This window comes from Pogona vitticeps, chromosome 3 (genome assembly GCF_051106095.1).
Source record: "Pogona vitticeps strain Pit_001003342236 chromosome 3, PviZW2.1, whole genome shotgun sequence".
NCBI classification, from domain to species: domain Eukaryota; kingdom Metazoa; phylum Chordata; class Lepidosauria; order Squamata; family Agamidae; genus Pogona; species Pogona vitticeps.
In genome coordinates, this window is record NC_135785.1 from 235,794,999 (window position 1) to 235,809,399 (window position 14,401).

The following is a 14,401-nucleotide window of genomic DNA, read 5'->3' on the forward strand; positions in this document are numbered from 1 at the left end:
TGTAAAGCTATGGGTTAGGAGTTCAACACCCCACTGTGCATCCTATGAGTAGAGCCAGTCTTTGTAGCCTTGAGAAAGTTGCACAGTCCCGGGGCACCCCTAGAAAAGGGAATGGTAAATCAACTCTGAGTACTCAGTACATAGAAAACTCTGGAAAGGGTTTCCATAAGTCAGAATTGACTAGAAGGCATGCAGTTAACAGCAAATGCAAAAACACAGTAACTTCCCAGAAATCCACTCCTCTCTGCCTTCATCCTGTGTTAGCGCTTGCACTATGGTCCATGCTGTATGTTTAAAAATATAAAATGAAATAAACTGCAATGAGCCTCTAAACACAATCAGACATCTATGTAGATGTGTGTGTGGAGGAATAAAAGGGCCTGTAACGGAATATTCCATTACAGGACCCACTGTGTAGCTGGGCACTTTAAACACACTCACATGAAACAGGCCCATTCAAAAGCACAAATTACGAAAGAAATAACTATTGAGACATGAAATGAACTAGCCACAGAAATGTCACCCATGATGAGACTGTCCAAGCTTTGATTTTCTAACATCTGGAGGCTTATGTTTCCTTTCATGACTTCAAAGTAAAGGTGACAGAATATGACTGCTGTAGGTGACTGGTTCTTGGTTAAGACAGAAACAAGGCACGATTCCTAGCTAATTATGCACAGACCCAAACAACAGAAACTTCAGAGAATCTATCCATTATTACTGCTTTGTGATGTGCTCAGAGCTGGATGTTCTTCAATTCTGATAAATTTCCTACAAGTCCAATGATAATGAAGATGATGTCTGTTATTTATGCAAGGGATAGATATGGAAGTATTTTAAGCATGTTCAAGAGTATGAATTCACTGCCACCTCTGAAAACTGGATCTTCTATTCACGGATAGATGGCAAAATATTGCCACTACATAACCTGTGATTTAAATCTTAGATGTGAATCTTGTTGACTCCTTGCTTATACATAAATTGGTATAGGGTTGTAACCTAAGAGATGGATTTGCTAACTTGTCGTGCAAAAGCAAATACAAAACCATAAAAGGCATGCTTGTGTGAAATACAGTGGTCCATTGCTAGTTCCATTTAGAGCAGACCCACTGAATCAATGGAATTTACACTGTATTGACTTATCCAGTCCTATTGATATATACAGTAATGGGTCTAGTTATGATTAATAATTAGAGTTAATCATATCTTCAAGAGACATTTTTATGGACACAGGCTTAGTATCATAAAGGGAGTCCATTAAAAATGGGATGACAGACCTCTAAAAAGCAACTTGGAAATACTGTTTTATATCAGACTTTTCTTCTTTGCAGTTTATAGGGCATAAACCTATGTTTGCCTGCCTTCATATATAAAATGCTATGCCTTTCAATTTTCATATAAAGAGCTACTCCAGTCTTTTGTATTCTGTCCCTGATCTCCCACTGAGCATAACTATGAAAAAAGCTACTTCAGACAATTGGTTTTTACTGTGCAAAGCTGTGCTTTTAACTCATGATTCTTTCTGCCCTCTTTCAATGAAACTCAACAAATCTGTTTATCTATGCCCTGTAAAGTAAAAAGGGAATCAACACTGACCCAATGCTTACTCTTCTTCTTGGTGAAAAAAATATATTTATGAACAAAGAAAATATCTCATTCCCTATTTTCTTCTCTTGCAATCCTAGTTTTAAAATTAGAAATGAGCATAGTATGACACTCCAGATCTTCAGCTGCAGATCCCATCAACCCCTCACCATTAGCCATACAGTATTGACTAGGGCTGATGAGTATTCCAGACCAATAATATCTAGATGATCATAGGTTCTCCATTCTTACTATAGACTCAGCTTTGGGGCCCATAAACACTCCTCTTTTTTGCGGGATGGGGGGAAGGTAATTTTTAAACAAAATATTTGGCCACTAGAGGGCATGGAGAGGCTATTTCAGAGACTGTACAATGGAATGGCTCTCCATGGCCCAAGGGCGAACGTATGCAGCTCTCAGACCTCTGGTGGTTGTCCACCCACTTTGGATACTGGATTGGTTTGTGAAGTATGCTTTTAACAATTTTCACAGCAACATACATTATAAGCAGGTAGCAAATGTACCTACAATTCCAGAAAATGGAGAATTTAGATTACAGTGAAGAGACAGGTAGCACATAACTAGACAAACTCCTTTGTCTCCCTGCTTCCTCTACCATCTCACTCCCCACTTCTTCTGCTTGGAATTGTTTTATTAATGCAGCATTAAGATAATCAGATTTTTAAAAAAAAAAACTAGCTTTAACATATTCCAACAATTAATTTTTCTATGTATATTGCTTAAATCCTTAACAGTAAGGGAAGATCCACAACAGCTAAAATATTACTAGCCTTTGTCCTGTACAAACTATAGTACCATAATCCAGATTATCCTGTTCCAAAATGAACACAGTGGACTCTAGGATTCAATCTGATAATCCAGATTATTCTGCTCTGAAACTAGTTGAATTTAAAGTGATGTACTTCTAAGTAAACAAGTACTTATTGCACGCTATACAACGTGATAACATGCAATAAAATACAGTACTTGTCTTTAGGTGGATGCTAAATCGCTGATGTACTGGACATTGTAACATTGCATAAATATTGTATTCTTGCAGCTGAAACAACAACTCAGAATTGTTCTCTCCAATTTAAAAAAAATATTTAAATTTTAAATTTATTTTATTATTATTATTTTGCTGTTTTGTCACTCCTAGATACAGCTGGGAGATTTGACTATTTTGAAAGCAAGAATCCCATCATATTGTCTACTTTCAGAAATCAGTTGCCTACCCCATTTCCACGGTCCAAGCGCTTACCATTTTAGGGATTTCTTCCTCTCTTATTCTATGCCAGATTGCCCATGGCTTGAAATGCCAACCCTTCAGTATTATCTCAGGGTATTTACAATGCCTGTGTTTGCTTTCTCTTTTGTGTCTCAGTTCACAAGCATCTATTCTTCTATATACGATACACCTAAAAAAAAGCTCAAAGCTGAGATCAATATATTTTACAAATAATTTCTTAAAAGTTCTAGCCGAGGCTTAAATGATGTGGAATTTTGCTAGCGTTTCCTTTTAAAGATAACTTTTAATGTCGTATTTACCCCACATCTACTGAGTTTAGAAGGCTCAGGCTGCAATCTGATATACAATCCACTTACATGGGAGAAAATCCCATTGAATTTAATAGGACCTCGCCTCTCTTGGGGATACGCACACGACTGCGCGGCAACTAGTTATCTTGAAAGAGATCCCATTGAACATGCTGAGTATATAGTTAGCCATCACCTAAGTATATAGGCGTTGTATTTCATAACTACGTAAATACCGCTAAAACTAATTTGTTTTATTTGAAATCTATTCCGCCGTTTCAACTAGGCGGCCCCAGGGCGGCGTACATAATATTCTAAAGAAAATGTAATGTTTAGAACATTTTCCCGTACGATTCGAGCGAGGAAATTTTGGGGAAAGGCCTATGATTCTGAAACAAAGGGTCGCTCCTTGGAGATGTGGGTGGGGAGAGGATACCACGGCTCTAAATCAACCAAAAGTGTCGTAACGGAACACTTCCGCCCGCAAGGAACATGTCCGCTCGCGGCGCCATCTGCCCGGTCGTTAAATCACCTTACTTAAAACACCCCAAAAAGCTTTCCTTCCCCGCCTCTTTCTCTCTCCCGCTCGACCAACAACGCGGGAGGCGAGGAGACGGAGAGCTTGGGGGGGGGCGTTCCCATGGCAACGACGGCGTTCCGTCCCTACGCAGTACCTCACGCAATAACAAACTGTACGGAACGAGCCGAGCAGCAAAATACCTTGTCGGACGGGGGTGGGAGATGAAACGACCCTTGGCTCCAAGATGGCCGAGCAGGGGCCGGAGCAGGAGCCGGAGGGCTCCCTCGAGGAGCAGGTGAGGGATGGGAGAGCCCGCCCGAACCCCGGGAAAATGGAGGGGCAGCGAGGGAACACTTGAGGGAGAGGCGAGCGCTGTAAAAGGATCGTTAATACACTTAGTAATACTTAATAATAATAGTACTCCTGCCTGCCCCCATCTCCGATACACACATCCTGTTTAGGATCTCTCTGCTCCGTGGTGGATCTCATTGTCTCGCAACCGCTGTCACTCCAAGTCCCCGCTCAGCCCTTTGGAGGAAGTGGGGAAAGGGGGTTACATATAATAATTTCCGCAACCACTGATTCCAGCAGTCCTTTTCAGGTTTCCTTTACAGAAATTCCCTTCTGTTAGGGAGTCAGCTCATCTCCTATTTGGGCTTCCTTCCCTCTTTTCCCGCTGCCTTCCACCTTTCCTAGCATTATTGTCTTTTCCAGAAAATCCTATCTTCTCATGATGTGCCCAAAGCAGGACAGACTCCGTTTCATCCTTTTTGCCTCCAGAGATAGTTCAGGCTTTGATTTGATTTAAAACCCACTTGTTCATCTGTCTGGCAATCCAGTGTATCCACACAGCTCTGCCCAGGACCACATTTCTTGTTATACTGTACAGTACTTAGAAATGATTTACTGAGAGTTAATGATGGCTAACTTATGTTCCATTGGTTTCAGTGGGTGTCCTTTTACTCTCAGTCTGAAGCCAACCAACTGTTGATAAATATCTACAAACAGTTTATGTCTTAAGTTTTTCAAAGTGGTTTGCAACGATAATATCTAAGAAAACATGACATTTACATTACTTGTACAATCATGTTACGACTGAAACTGCCCACTAAGGTTTTCAAAAATAGGTAAGTCTTCAACATGCAGGATAAAAAATGTTGAAGTGTGTTTAATAGCAGAGAGAGTCACTATATAATAGGTGCCACTGTGCTCCTCTACATGCTACCTTGCTGTGAACAACTGAATGAGCTTCAGAATCCTGTAGCACCACCAGAAAGATCTCTCCACATAATTACAAGGAATGGATGAGACTAAAAAGGAGACTCTTAGTGTGCAGTCTGACAGAGAAATACTGTAGTTCTCATTTTAGACTGCTTATGACACAGTCCAATGTAGCTATATCCTGGCAATCATATGATGTACATGCAATTGTGAACTTGCCCAACCCTGATCCTGTGTCCAAGCTGAACCTTTTTGATCCAGCAACAGGGCTTTGCAGGCGGGGGGGGGGAAGGGGGAGCAATTCCTTCACTAAGGGTAAGTGAATGGCTGGTCCAAGTAACTCAATGAACTTGGTCATTAAGTGGGGTAGTGATTCAACAATTAGTAGTGGCAGGGAAGAATAGGTATAATTTGGTTCAGTTCGCAAGTTTTGTGAAGGTTGTGTGATCCTCATAAAAGAAATTTGAATACTCACCCATTACAGCCATTTTTTTCTGCTTTTTTAACAAATTAGGCTGCCTTTTTAAAATGGTTGCAAACATCTGTGGTTTCAAATATCTCATGATTTCTGAATCCATCTATGTGTTTCTCCAGTCATATTGCAAGTGTTAAGTACAATATAAACCTATGTACATTTGCTGAGACATAGTTCCTAGAAAGTGTAGCCTTATTTTTTAGAGACCTAAGGGTACTTGGATATTTTTTAAAAGTATTGTGTGCATGCAGTGTTTTTCCTGTGCATCTTTGTTATTTCCTCAGAAGAGCTGAACAGATTTTTTAAAAAAATCAAAATCAGGTAGTAGACAATAAGAACAGTTTATGCATATATGCATATTGAATTTATACATAAAATATCTGCACCAAGACAGATGGCTTCTGACTTCTCACAGATGAAAACAGGAGCAGTTCTATTCTCAGAGTTCTTATTTCCCAAACCAGCATCCCACACATACTAAATAACTGCTATAGGCTCTTCCCTGGCATCGAAACAGGGTGTATTAGCAGGGTTGTCACTTCCTTAAAAAACATCATAGTTGATTGACACGTCTACATATATTAGCATAAAGAAGGTATACAGCAATACTGAAGAGAAAAGTAGGTGCATTTTGTTTTTATAGCACACCCACCTGAGAATCAATTCATGACATTTACATTATTCATAAAATTGATAGTGAGCCTGAAACTGCCCTGCAAGAGCATCTTTCAGGGAAGCATTCCAGGATATCCTCCCCTCATAAATGTTGGTAACTTACCCTTATTGTGACCATTACTGTATATTTTGCTATCTTTTTGTCAATTGCCACCATCTTGATTTTTAGGTTTGTTGGATTTGGTTTTCTTTGTGTTTATTTTTTATGTTTATTTTATTGATGGAAACCATCCAAGATAGTAGCATGGCTACTAGATTGTGGGGTTTGTGTGTGTGTGTGTGTGTGTGTGTGTGTGTGTGTGTGTGTGTGTGTGTGTGTGTATGAGAGAGAGAGAGAGAGAATGAATGAATGAATTTGCAGCTTCAATACCTAGCTTCTAAGAGTAAACTTAATACCTGTTTTTTTAGGCAGGCTTTCCCTCCTGTCATCACCTAATGATTTTGCCATTTGGAATTATATTGTCACTGTTGTTTTTATTTATTATATGGCTTTTACTTTTATGTCTTATTGTCTTATTGTTAGCCGCCCAGAGTAGATTTTTGTCTAGATGGATGGGGTATAAATCGAATTAATAATAATAATAATAATAATAATAATAATAATAATAATAATAATAATAATAATAATAATAATAATAATAATAATAATAATAATAATAATAATAATAATAATAATAAATAGCTGATTTTCACAGGCTTGTATGTCATGTAATCAACAGAAAATAATATGAATCAAATTGTCCTACTCCTGTAGCATTTCTCCCCGTTATTTGTCCATGTAGCCACCTGCTAGTTCAGTGATGGCGAACTTTTTTGGGCCTGAGTGCCCAAACTGGGGGGGGGGGGGACCAGCGTGCTGTGGCAGCAGAACTGGAAGTGGTGGTTGCAGGGAGAATCCCAAGCATGGAGGTGCCTCAAGATCCGTCTCTGGATCCACCAACAGTGGCAGCTGCTCCATATCCTGGTCCACCACCTGTCAAAGTGCCAGCACCACGGCTGCAGCCGCCTCCACAGCTTTGGCTGCGGGGGGGGGGAGAGTATTAGTGATCCTGCGACTTACGGCTTGCGTGCCCACAGAAAGGGCTCTGCGTGCCAGTTGTGGCATGTGTGCCATAGGTTCGCCATTGCTGTTAGTCTAATACACAGTCCAGTATAGCACACAGACCTTGCTGCCACATTACAACAGATCAAAACTCTTCTTTGGATAGTGTACCTAGAAAATGAAAGTTTGCATACTAGTATTAGCTTCATCAGCAATTTAGAATAGATTAATGAACAAAGCATATGCATGCATTCTGCCCATCCTACATGATCCTCCCAGGCTGGGCAGTTGAAAATATTGATCCTGAAAGAGGCCTGGAAAGTGAGGACTAGAAATTGGGCCTTCTTGGTGGTCTCTCCCCAACTTTGGAACAGCCTCCCACCCAAAATGTACCTGGTCCCTTGAACTTTTAAGTGGTTGTTAACATGGTTTTTTAGACATACCTTTAGCATTCCAATACAGTGGTGCTCTTAACATTTACATTATCATTCATGCCGCCTCGCTTTTTTATCATTTTAGTTATTATTAGTTTTTTTAGTGTTTCTGTTTTTAATTTTGATTTTATACTATTATGCTTTTTTTGTTTTAACTGTTGTTCAGTGATACAGTATATTGTTTAATTGTGTAAACCGACCACAGTGGCCTTGGCAGCCAGACAGGCAGTATAAAATACAAACAAACAAACAAAATTCTGGCTCTCTTTCCCCACAGCATCTGATACTATTTAGTTGGTACACTCCTGAGTAGGCATACAGAAAGGATAGTCTTGGGCAGGTAAGAGGAAGGGAGAGGACAGTGTTAGAAACAGCTATATTGAAGAAAGTATAAGAAATATGTGTACACATTTCTGCTTTTAATTGTTCTTTTCTTCATTTATATTGTAGCTACAATCAGAACAGATTTTGGTTACAGAGATGCAGGGGCATTCTGAACTGCCAGATTCCGCATCTGATTCCCCTGGAACTAAATCCCAATTCCTCAAAACGGTATTGTCAATGGATGAGGAATCAGAATCCTCTCCTCCTGCTCCACCTGTGGAAACTCTTGGAAGTTTACTCACAAAAAGTAAAATTGAGTTTCCACGTGGTTTGGTCCGCTCACTGGAAACCCTTGTGCAGTCGCAAGAAGGATCTCATAAGACTGAAGAGGTGGCACCTCAAGCAGTGGAGCAACCAGTTGCCCTACCAACAGCTACTACTTCTGAGGAAATTCTAGATGAACCCATGCCGATGGTGTATCAAGACCCCTTTGAGGTTTCACTTAGATACATGGAGAAGCATAATGTTCTGCAGATTTTTCAGGTGATCTATCCCCCTTTTCTTTGCTTTTTGTGGGTTCTTTCACTTGAACAATGGATGAGCTGAGTTAATTAAACAACTTTCCTATATGTATAGTTGTTTAGTGGATCCCTCAAGAGTTTAATCCCAATCTTTTTTTGGGAGTATTCAAAACACCTTGTAGATTTTTTGTGTCTTGGGGTGTCTGACTTCTGATATTGGGATGAAGATGTCTTATTTCAATGGTCAGGGAACAGGGGTAAATTACCCCAAATGGGGTAAAAGTGAAAATCCTGGGGATAATGAACAGAGTGCTACCCCCTCCCTCCCCCCCACCCCCTGAAGCCAAACCTCAAATTGTAAGCCACCTCTCCCTGTTGCTTCCTTGGTTGCAGCAGGGCATTTGTAAATCCTACATTCTTTCAGAAATCGGAGATAAGCCTGATTGATTGGCTACAGCTGTGGATTAGCCCTGGGCAATCAATCAATCTGGGGCTTCTGAATGGCTGCTTCCTCCAGAAATGACTGCAAGCAAGCAGCAGGAGGGAAAGGATCAAGTTAACGAGGGGAAGGAAGGTGCGAGAGACCAAAGGTTTCATCAAGCTTATTTAAATGGATTGATGGAGGGTGGGTGGATGTGTGTGTGTGTGTGAGAGAGAGAGACTGACTGACTCAAACTATGAAAAGAACAGGCAAGGCTTGAATTAAGGCAGGAAAAGGGGGAGGGAGGGAAGGAGGACATGTGTGTGTGTGTGAGACACAGAGAGAGACTCAAAACTATGAAAAGAACAGGCAAGACTTGAATTAAGGCAGGAAAAAGGAGGGTGTGTGTGTGTGTGTGTGTGAGAGAGAGAGAGAGAGAGAGAGAGAGACTGAGAACTGAAAAAAACAGGCAAAGCTTGAATTAAGGTGGGAAGAAAGGGTGGAGGGAGGGTAGGTGGATGTGTGTGGGTGAGAGAGAGAGAGAGACTCAAAACTGAAAAGAACAGACAAAGCTTGAATTAAGGTGGGAAGAAAGGGTGGAGGAAGGGTGGATGTGTGTGTGTGTGAGAGAGAGACTGACTCAAAACTATGAAAAGAACAGGCAAGGCTTGAATTGTGGGAAAAAGGGTGGCTTCATCAAATACAGTAGTGTATCATTTCCTTCCTTTCAAATCAAGGGGGTAATGTTGGCTTATATACATTTTTGGGGGGGTAAAAGGTAAAAAAGTTCCCTGACCCCTATCTGCTGTGGTCACAGGAGGTCTGTGGCAAGGGTGAAATTCTCCAACTTTCAGGAGATTCCTTTCAGGATCCCTGTTTAGAACAGCAATGCCAGACCCTACAAAGTCCTGTGTTATGAGGCCCAGTATTCACAACAACTGACATTCATTTTGGAAATAATCCTTAAGCAGCTTCCTTTTTTTTTGTTCCTGTCAATTCAAGTGTTCTTCCCCGTGATTTTAAGTTTTCGTTCTTCATCTGCTTTTAGAAACAATTTTAGATTTTATGGGATAATTTAGAATATTTGGTAAATCCGCACTTTGCAGTTTAAACATGTGTCTGTAATTGCTGTTCAGACTGTTAAACTGGAAAATCAGTTTTAATTGTTTAGTTTCAGAAACATGTTCAGTGATACTTCAGGTACAAAACCCACACAGATGAGCACAGTTGAGAACAGCCTGCATATGTCAGAGGACCTCTAGGCAAGGCATTTCCTCATTTGTGCCATATAACAGCTAGAATGTGGGCTCCATAATTTGGAAATGTACAGAGCTCTATATTTGTTTGCTCATTTTAGCTTGTTATTTTGGTTGGTTAAGAGTATATGGCTGAATAAGTTTTAACTCAGTTTAAGACTGGATATAGTGCAGTACATAAGCCTAAAGCTTGTTCTGGTCTTCGTAAATCATGATTCATCATGAATTCAAGGAAAATTGTCCAAAGAGTAGAAATGTCCAAGCTCACAGGTTGCTAATGCAAACAGAAACTGTATGCTGCTTCTGCCATTGCTGTTTTGTTTTTTGGTGTTTTTTTTTTCTTCTGTGATGGGGAGGAGGGGAATATACTTTTCCTGTGTTTATTTCTGATCTCTTTTATTTGTCAGTTGTTTAATTCTTCTGTTATTTTTATAAGGCTATCAATCACTCTAGGGACCTTTGTGGTTGAGAGGTATATAAATAAACCTGATGTGCTTCTGTATTGTATCTAAACCCTGAATGTTTTATGAGATGTGCTTTTATTTGCAGCTTCCAGTTATTCAAATCAGGGTCAGGTGGAACTGTATTAGAATTCCAAGTAATGGGAGTTATTTGCAGCTGTGAGTTAAAGTGGGTTTAGCTGTATGTCAGAAGTGCTTCCAGGCAGATAAAATGAAATATTATGCCAGTATTTGTAAATATACATCTTTATATGTGCTGCCTTCCCGTCACAGAAGTAGAACTATCCTTGCCTGTGGCAATATACTTGTGAATCTTTTCATTATTTGCCTTCAGGAGACGAATATAATCATGCCTGTCTTTCTCAGGAGATCACTGAAAACCTGGTATATGAGAAGCCTGAGAATCCATTAGAGTTTATGTTGAAACAGGTATGTGGTCTTGCCAGGACACTGAGGATTCCACTGCCCCCCCCCCAAAAAAAAAGCACTGACAAATTGCCTTTCCTCATGTTGGGAAGGGTTAAGGGACTTGCATATTAGAAGGGCTGAAAAGAGGCAGTGCACCACCTTGTGCACACCCCTCACATATGTTTTTCCTCATGGGATTTTTGTCAGAGAACATGTTTGGGAGGCATATGGTACTGCAAGCTTGCGGAAACTAAGCAGCTCTAGGTCTGACCAGTGTTTGTGTAGAAAAATCTATGGAAATCATACATCTGAGTTCTATATGAGTGAACTAAGTAAATTGTGAGGACTAACGTGATGGAGTGCATAGAGTGAAGAATTAGGACTGAGGAGACTTGGGTTCAAATCCCTGATTGGCTATAGAAACTTCTTGGGGCATGCAGGAGGTTGCTGTTGTGAAACTTCTCCTTCAATTTTTCAGATACTGTACCTTGAACACCCTGTTAGGGTTGTTGTAACTCAGGCACAAATTAATGGCCCCTAACAACATCAAAGTATGCTGCCTTTGCATCTGCAGTTGTGGCCAGAGTGCAAGACTTTAAAGCTTGGAGAGGGATTTTTTTTTTGTCCAAACTGTAAGGGCAGGGAGCTAAACTTCCTTTTCCCTGTTCCTAAGACACAATGCTTCTCAAGCATCACCAAGAGGCACTGCTTATGCAAAAACAAAAACTTGCACTGTTAATTGCATGTATGAAAGAGACATTAAAGTTCACTTAGACATTAAATGTGCATAAAGCATTTCTGAAAGCTAGACGTCCTTCTTATACTAGTTGTCAGAGGTGGCAGAAGTTTCTGCTGAGTCTCCACATTGCTTTTCATGTTGTTTCTTTACCCGCTAGATTCAGACTATGATTGAAACTAGGAAGCAGCATCAAGAACAAAATGAAGAGATGGAGAACATAAGGAAGGAGAGCTGAAGATAATTCCTCGACAGACTCATGGGTGCAACATGTTCCAAAACTGTCCACTTTTTTGCTTTGTCTGTGCAGACTATACAGTTATGAACAGTTTCATGAACAGTTTCAGTGGTAACTGGTTACTTCCACTGTGGGTGCTGCATTTAATTGTCTAGGAAGATGGAAGGTACATAGTTACATAGGAGCACAGGTAGCTGCATGGTTTTTTTTAGGAAGCATAGGGTGTCTGAGGCAGTGGATTCTCTGTGAATACAGTTGATCTAATGCAATGGCAGTGATCCCAAAACTGTCACCACTGCTGGCTCTAACAGTGAGAGCTCTCCGAATGTAACAGCTTTGGGTAATACCATTATTGGTGGATGGGTACATTTCATATTACAAGGTGAATGTTTCCATATAGCAAATGAACTGTCCCTGCATATAGAAAGCTAGGATTTCAGTGAAAAGTGTTCCAGTGTAGCTTTCTCTCTCTGATAGCAATTTGACATGTACAAGGATAGATTTTTGTTTCTGATTTTCTGTGTAAGTGCAGTCAGACATGAGCCACCACTTGCGGTCTGAAGTAGCTTCTGTTGAGAAGCTGTATCACTGGTTAATTTCACTTCCATTTGTGGATCAGCTAGAATATAAGTGACTTTAAGACCAACATACAAGCCCCTGGCAGGCAAGCAATATGGCTTCCTAAAACCTAATTCAAAATTCATTTACCGTATTTTTCGCACCATAAGACGCACTTTTCCCCCACAAAACAGGAGGGTGGAAAGTCTGTGCGTCTTATGGAGCAAAGAAAACAGATTATATTTTCCTGTTTTCTTCTCCTAAAAAATTGGTGCGTCTTATGGAAAGGTGCGTCTTATGGAACGAAAAATACGGTAAGTGCTTTTATTGGTTTCAATTGGTTCAGCATTACAGTACAGCTACCTAAATTAATCTATTGAAATGAACAGGACTGGTCAAGTGCAGTTTGTTTACTGATTTTAATGGGTCTGCTGTAGGGCTAGGACTAATACTGGATTTTTTTCCCATAGGGACTACTGTAGCTTAAACTGCAGTGCTTCAGTTTAGTTGGGTTATGAATTGGGTGTGATTGCTTTTCAACATTACTACAGTGGAGCATAAATCTGGTTTTAACTAAGCTAAAATCTAGTGTTAGAGTCAAAACCTCTCCTTCATTGAAAAATTCCTTCTAGTTTCTGATTGAATGCAATTTTGGGGTATTTTAAATGAGAACGTATATGTCCAACTGCCTGAAAGCTAGCACTCAGAAATAAAAAAATCCACAGTTATCTAATTAACTTTGAGATGTATTTTGTGGTGCACGTTTCTAAAAGGAAACTAAACTGGTAGTGGGTGATTACTTCCATAGTGACCATGGAATGGACCACCCTAATCTGTAAAATGTTGGGACAAAAGGTAGGGAAAGAGGAGATTTATTGGTTCTTTGCCATAGTTTGACCTTGAATAGGAAGAAATTGTCTACATTTTCCCAGAAAACAGGTTTCCTTAAGTGATCTTTTAAGGTATACCTCAAGACTGGAATTAATGAGATTACTTAACAGAAAACTATAACTAAAGTTTGTATGAAATGAAATACATGGATTCAGGGATGAGGAACTGCTTCAATCCCAGGGGCTGGATTGCCTTTGGGACTAGAAAACCCCCTGATTTCAAGGAGATGAAGCCACATGCCTCTAAGTCCACCTCCTACCTGAATGGTTCCAGTTTCTCCAAGCATAGAGTTCCACATTCCACTCTGCACAGAGGAAGTGCCTTCATGTGACTATTGATGTCCTACTTGACAGTAAGGGGGTATATATAGGGAATCTCTGTGTTTTAACTGATCAGAAATTGCATAGAGGTCCACCTTACTCCACTTACTTTCCTACTTTGAATCTCCATTTTACCACAATCAGTATCTATTGGAATTCAGTTAAAGCCAAGAAGCATTTGTTTATTATATCTGCTGATTGGATTCATGGTCCAGAAAGCCATTTAGAAGTTTGTTAGGCTGCAGGAGTGGTTTTGGTTTTTAAATTTTGATTTGCTTTTTCCTTTGTGGCAAAAAGATTTTTCTATGTCTTTTAGTTTTTTGACCAAAAACAGGTAGATTATTTTTTGCTGTATTTTAATGGAACTTAAGAATGATACTAGTTTCTTAAGCAATGTTGACTTATCTTCTGTGGACTTAATGCAGCCACTGATCATGTGCATATAAAACCTCTGATTTTACTGAATAAATTTGTTTTGCTATAGTACATCTGTTATGTTTTGTTCATCAGGTTGGATGTTTGTTCCATTTAGCAGACGTTTCTGCTTTGCAGCATCACACTGTGGCTTTTTTGTAGTATTCACACCTGCAGACTTCAGTTACAGCTATAAGTATTCACATGTCCAGATCCTGCAATGCAGTAACAGACAAGGCAGCTACGGTTTCTGTTACCCATCATACCCATGGCACTGTTGTCTGTTTGTCCTCCTCTCTGCTGAGCAGCACACACACATACACAGATCTTTTAGCACACCAGGTTTTTGTGAATGAAAGAGAAAGA

General features: G+C 40.0%; 1 protein-coding gene across 3 annotated transcripts in view; it reads left to right on the plus strand.

Annotated features, from left to right (window-relative positions):
- The window catches only part of TEX55 (testis expressed 55), a 55,376-nt gene extending 41,269 nt beyond the window's left edge, over positions 1–14,107 (plus strand). Inside the window, exons 1-4 of one of the 3 annotated variants that reach the window (XM_020783811.3) lie at positions 3,282–3,935; positions 7,938–8,354; positions 10,837–10,899; positions 11,775–14,107. In XM_020783811.3, the coding sequence (XP_020639470.3) occupies positions 3,885–3,935; positions 7,938–8,354; positions 10,837–10,899; positions 11,775–11,852 (609 nt within the window). In that variant the 5' untranslated portion in view covers positions 3,282–3,884 and the 3' untranslated portion in view covers positions 11,853–14,107. Of the gene's footprint in view, positions 1–3,281; positions 3,936–7,937; positions 8,355–10,804; positions 10,900–11,774 lie in introns of those variants that run through there. The other 2 variants (XM_020783812.3, XM_078389970.1) reach the window with 2 other exon arrangements.
- The last annotated feature ends 294 nt before the right edge of the window (positions 14,108–14,401 follow it).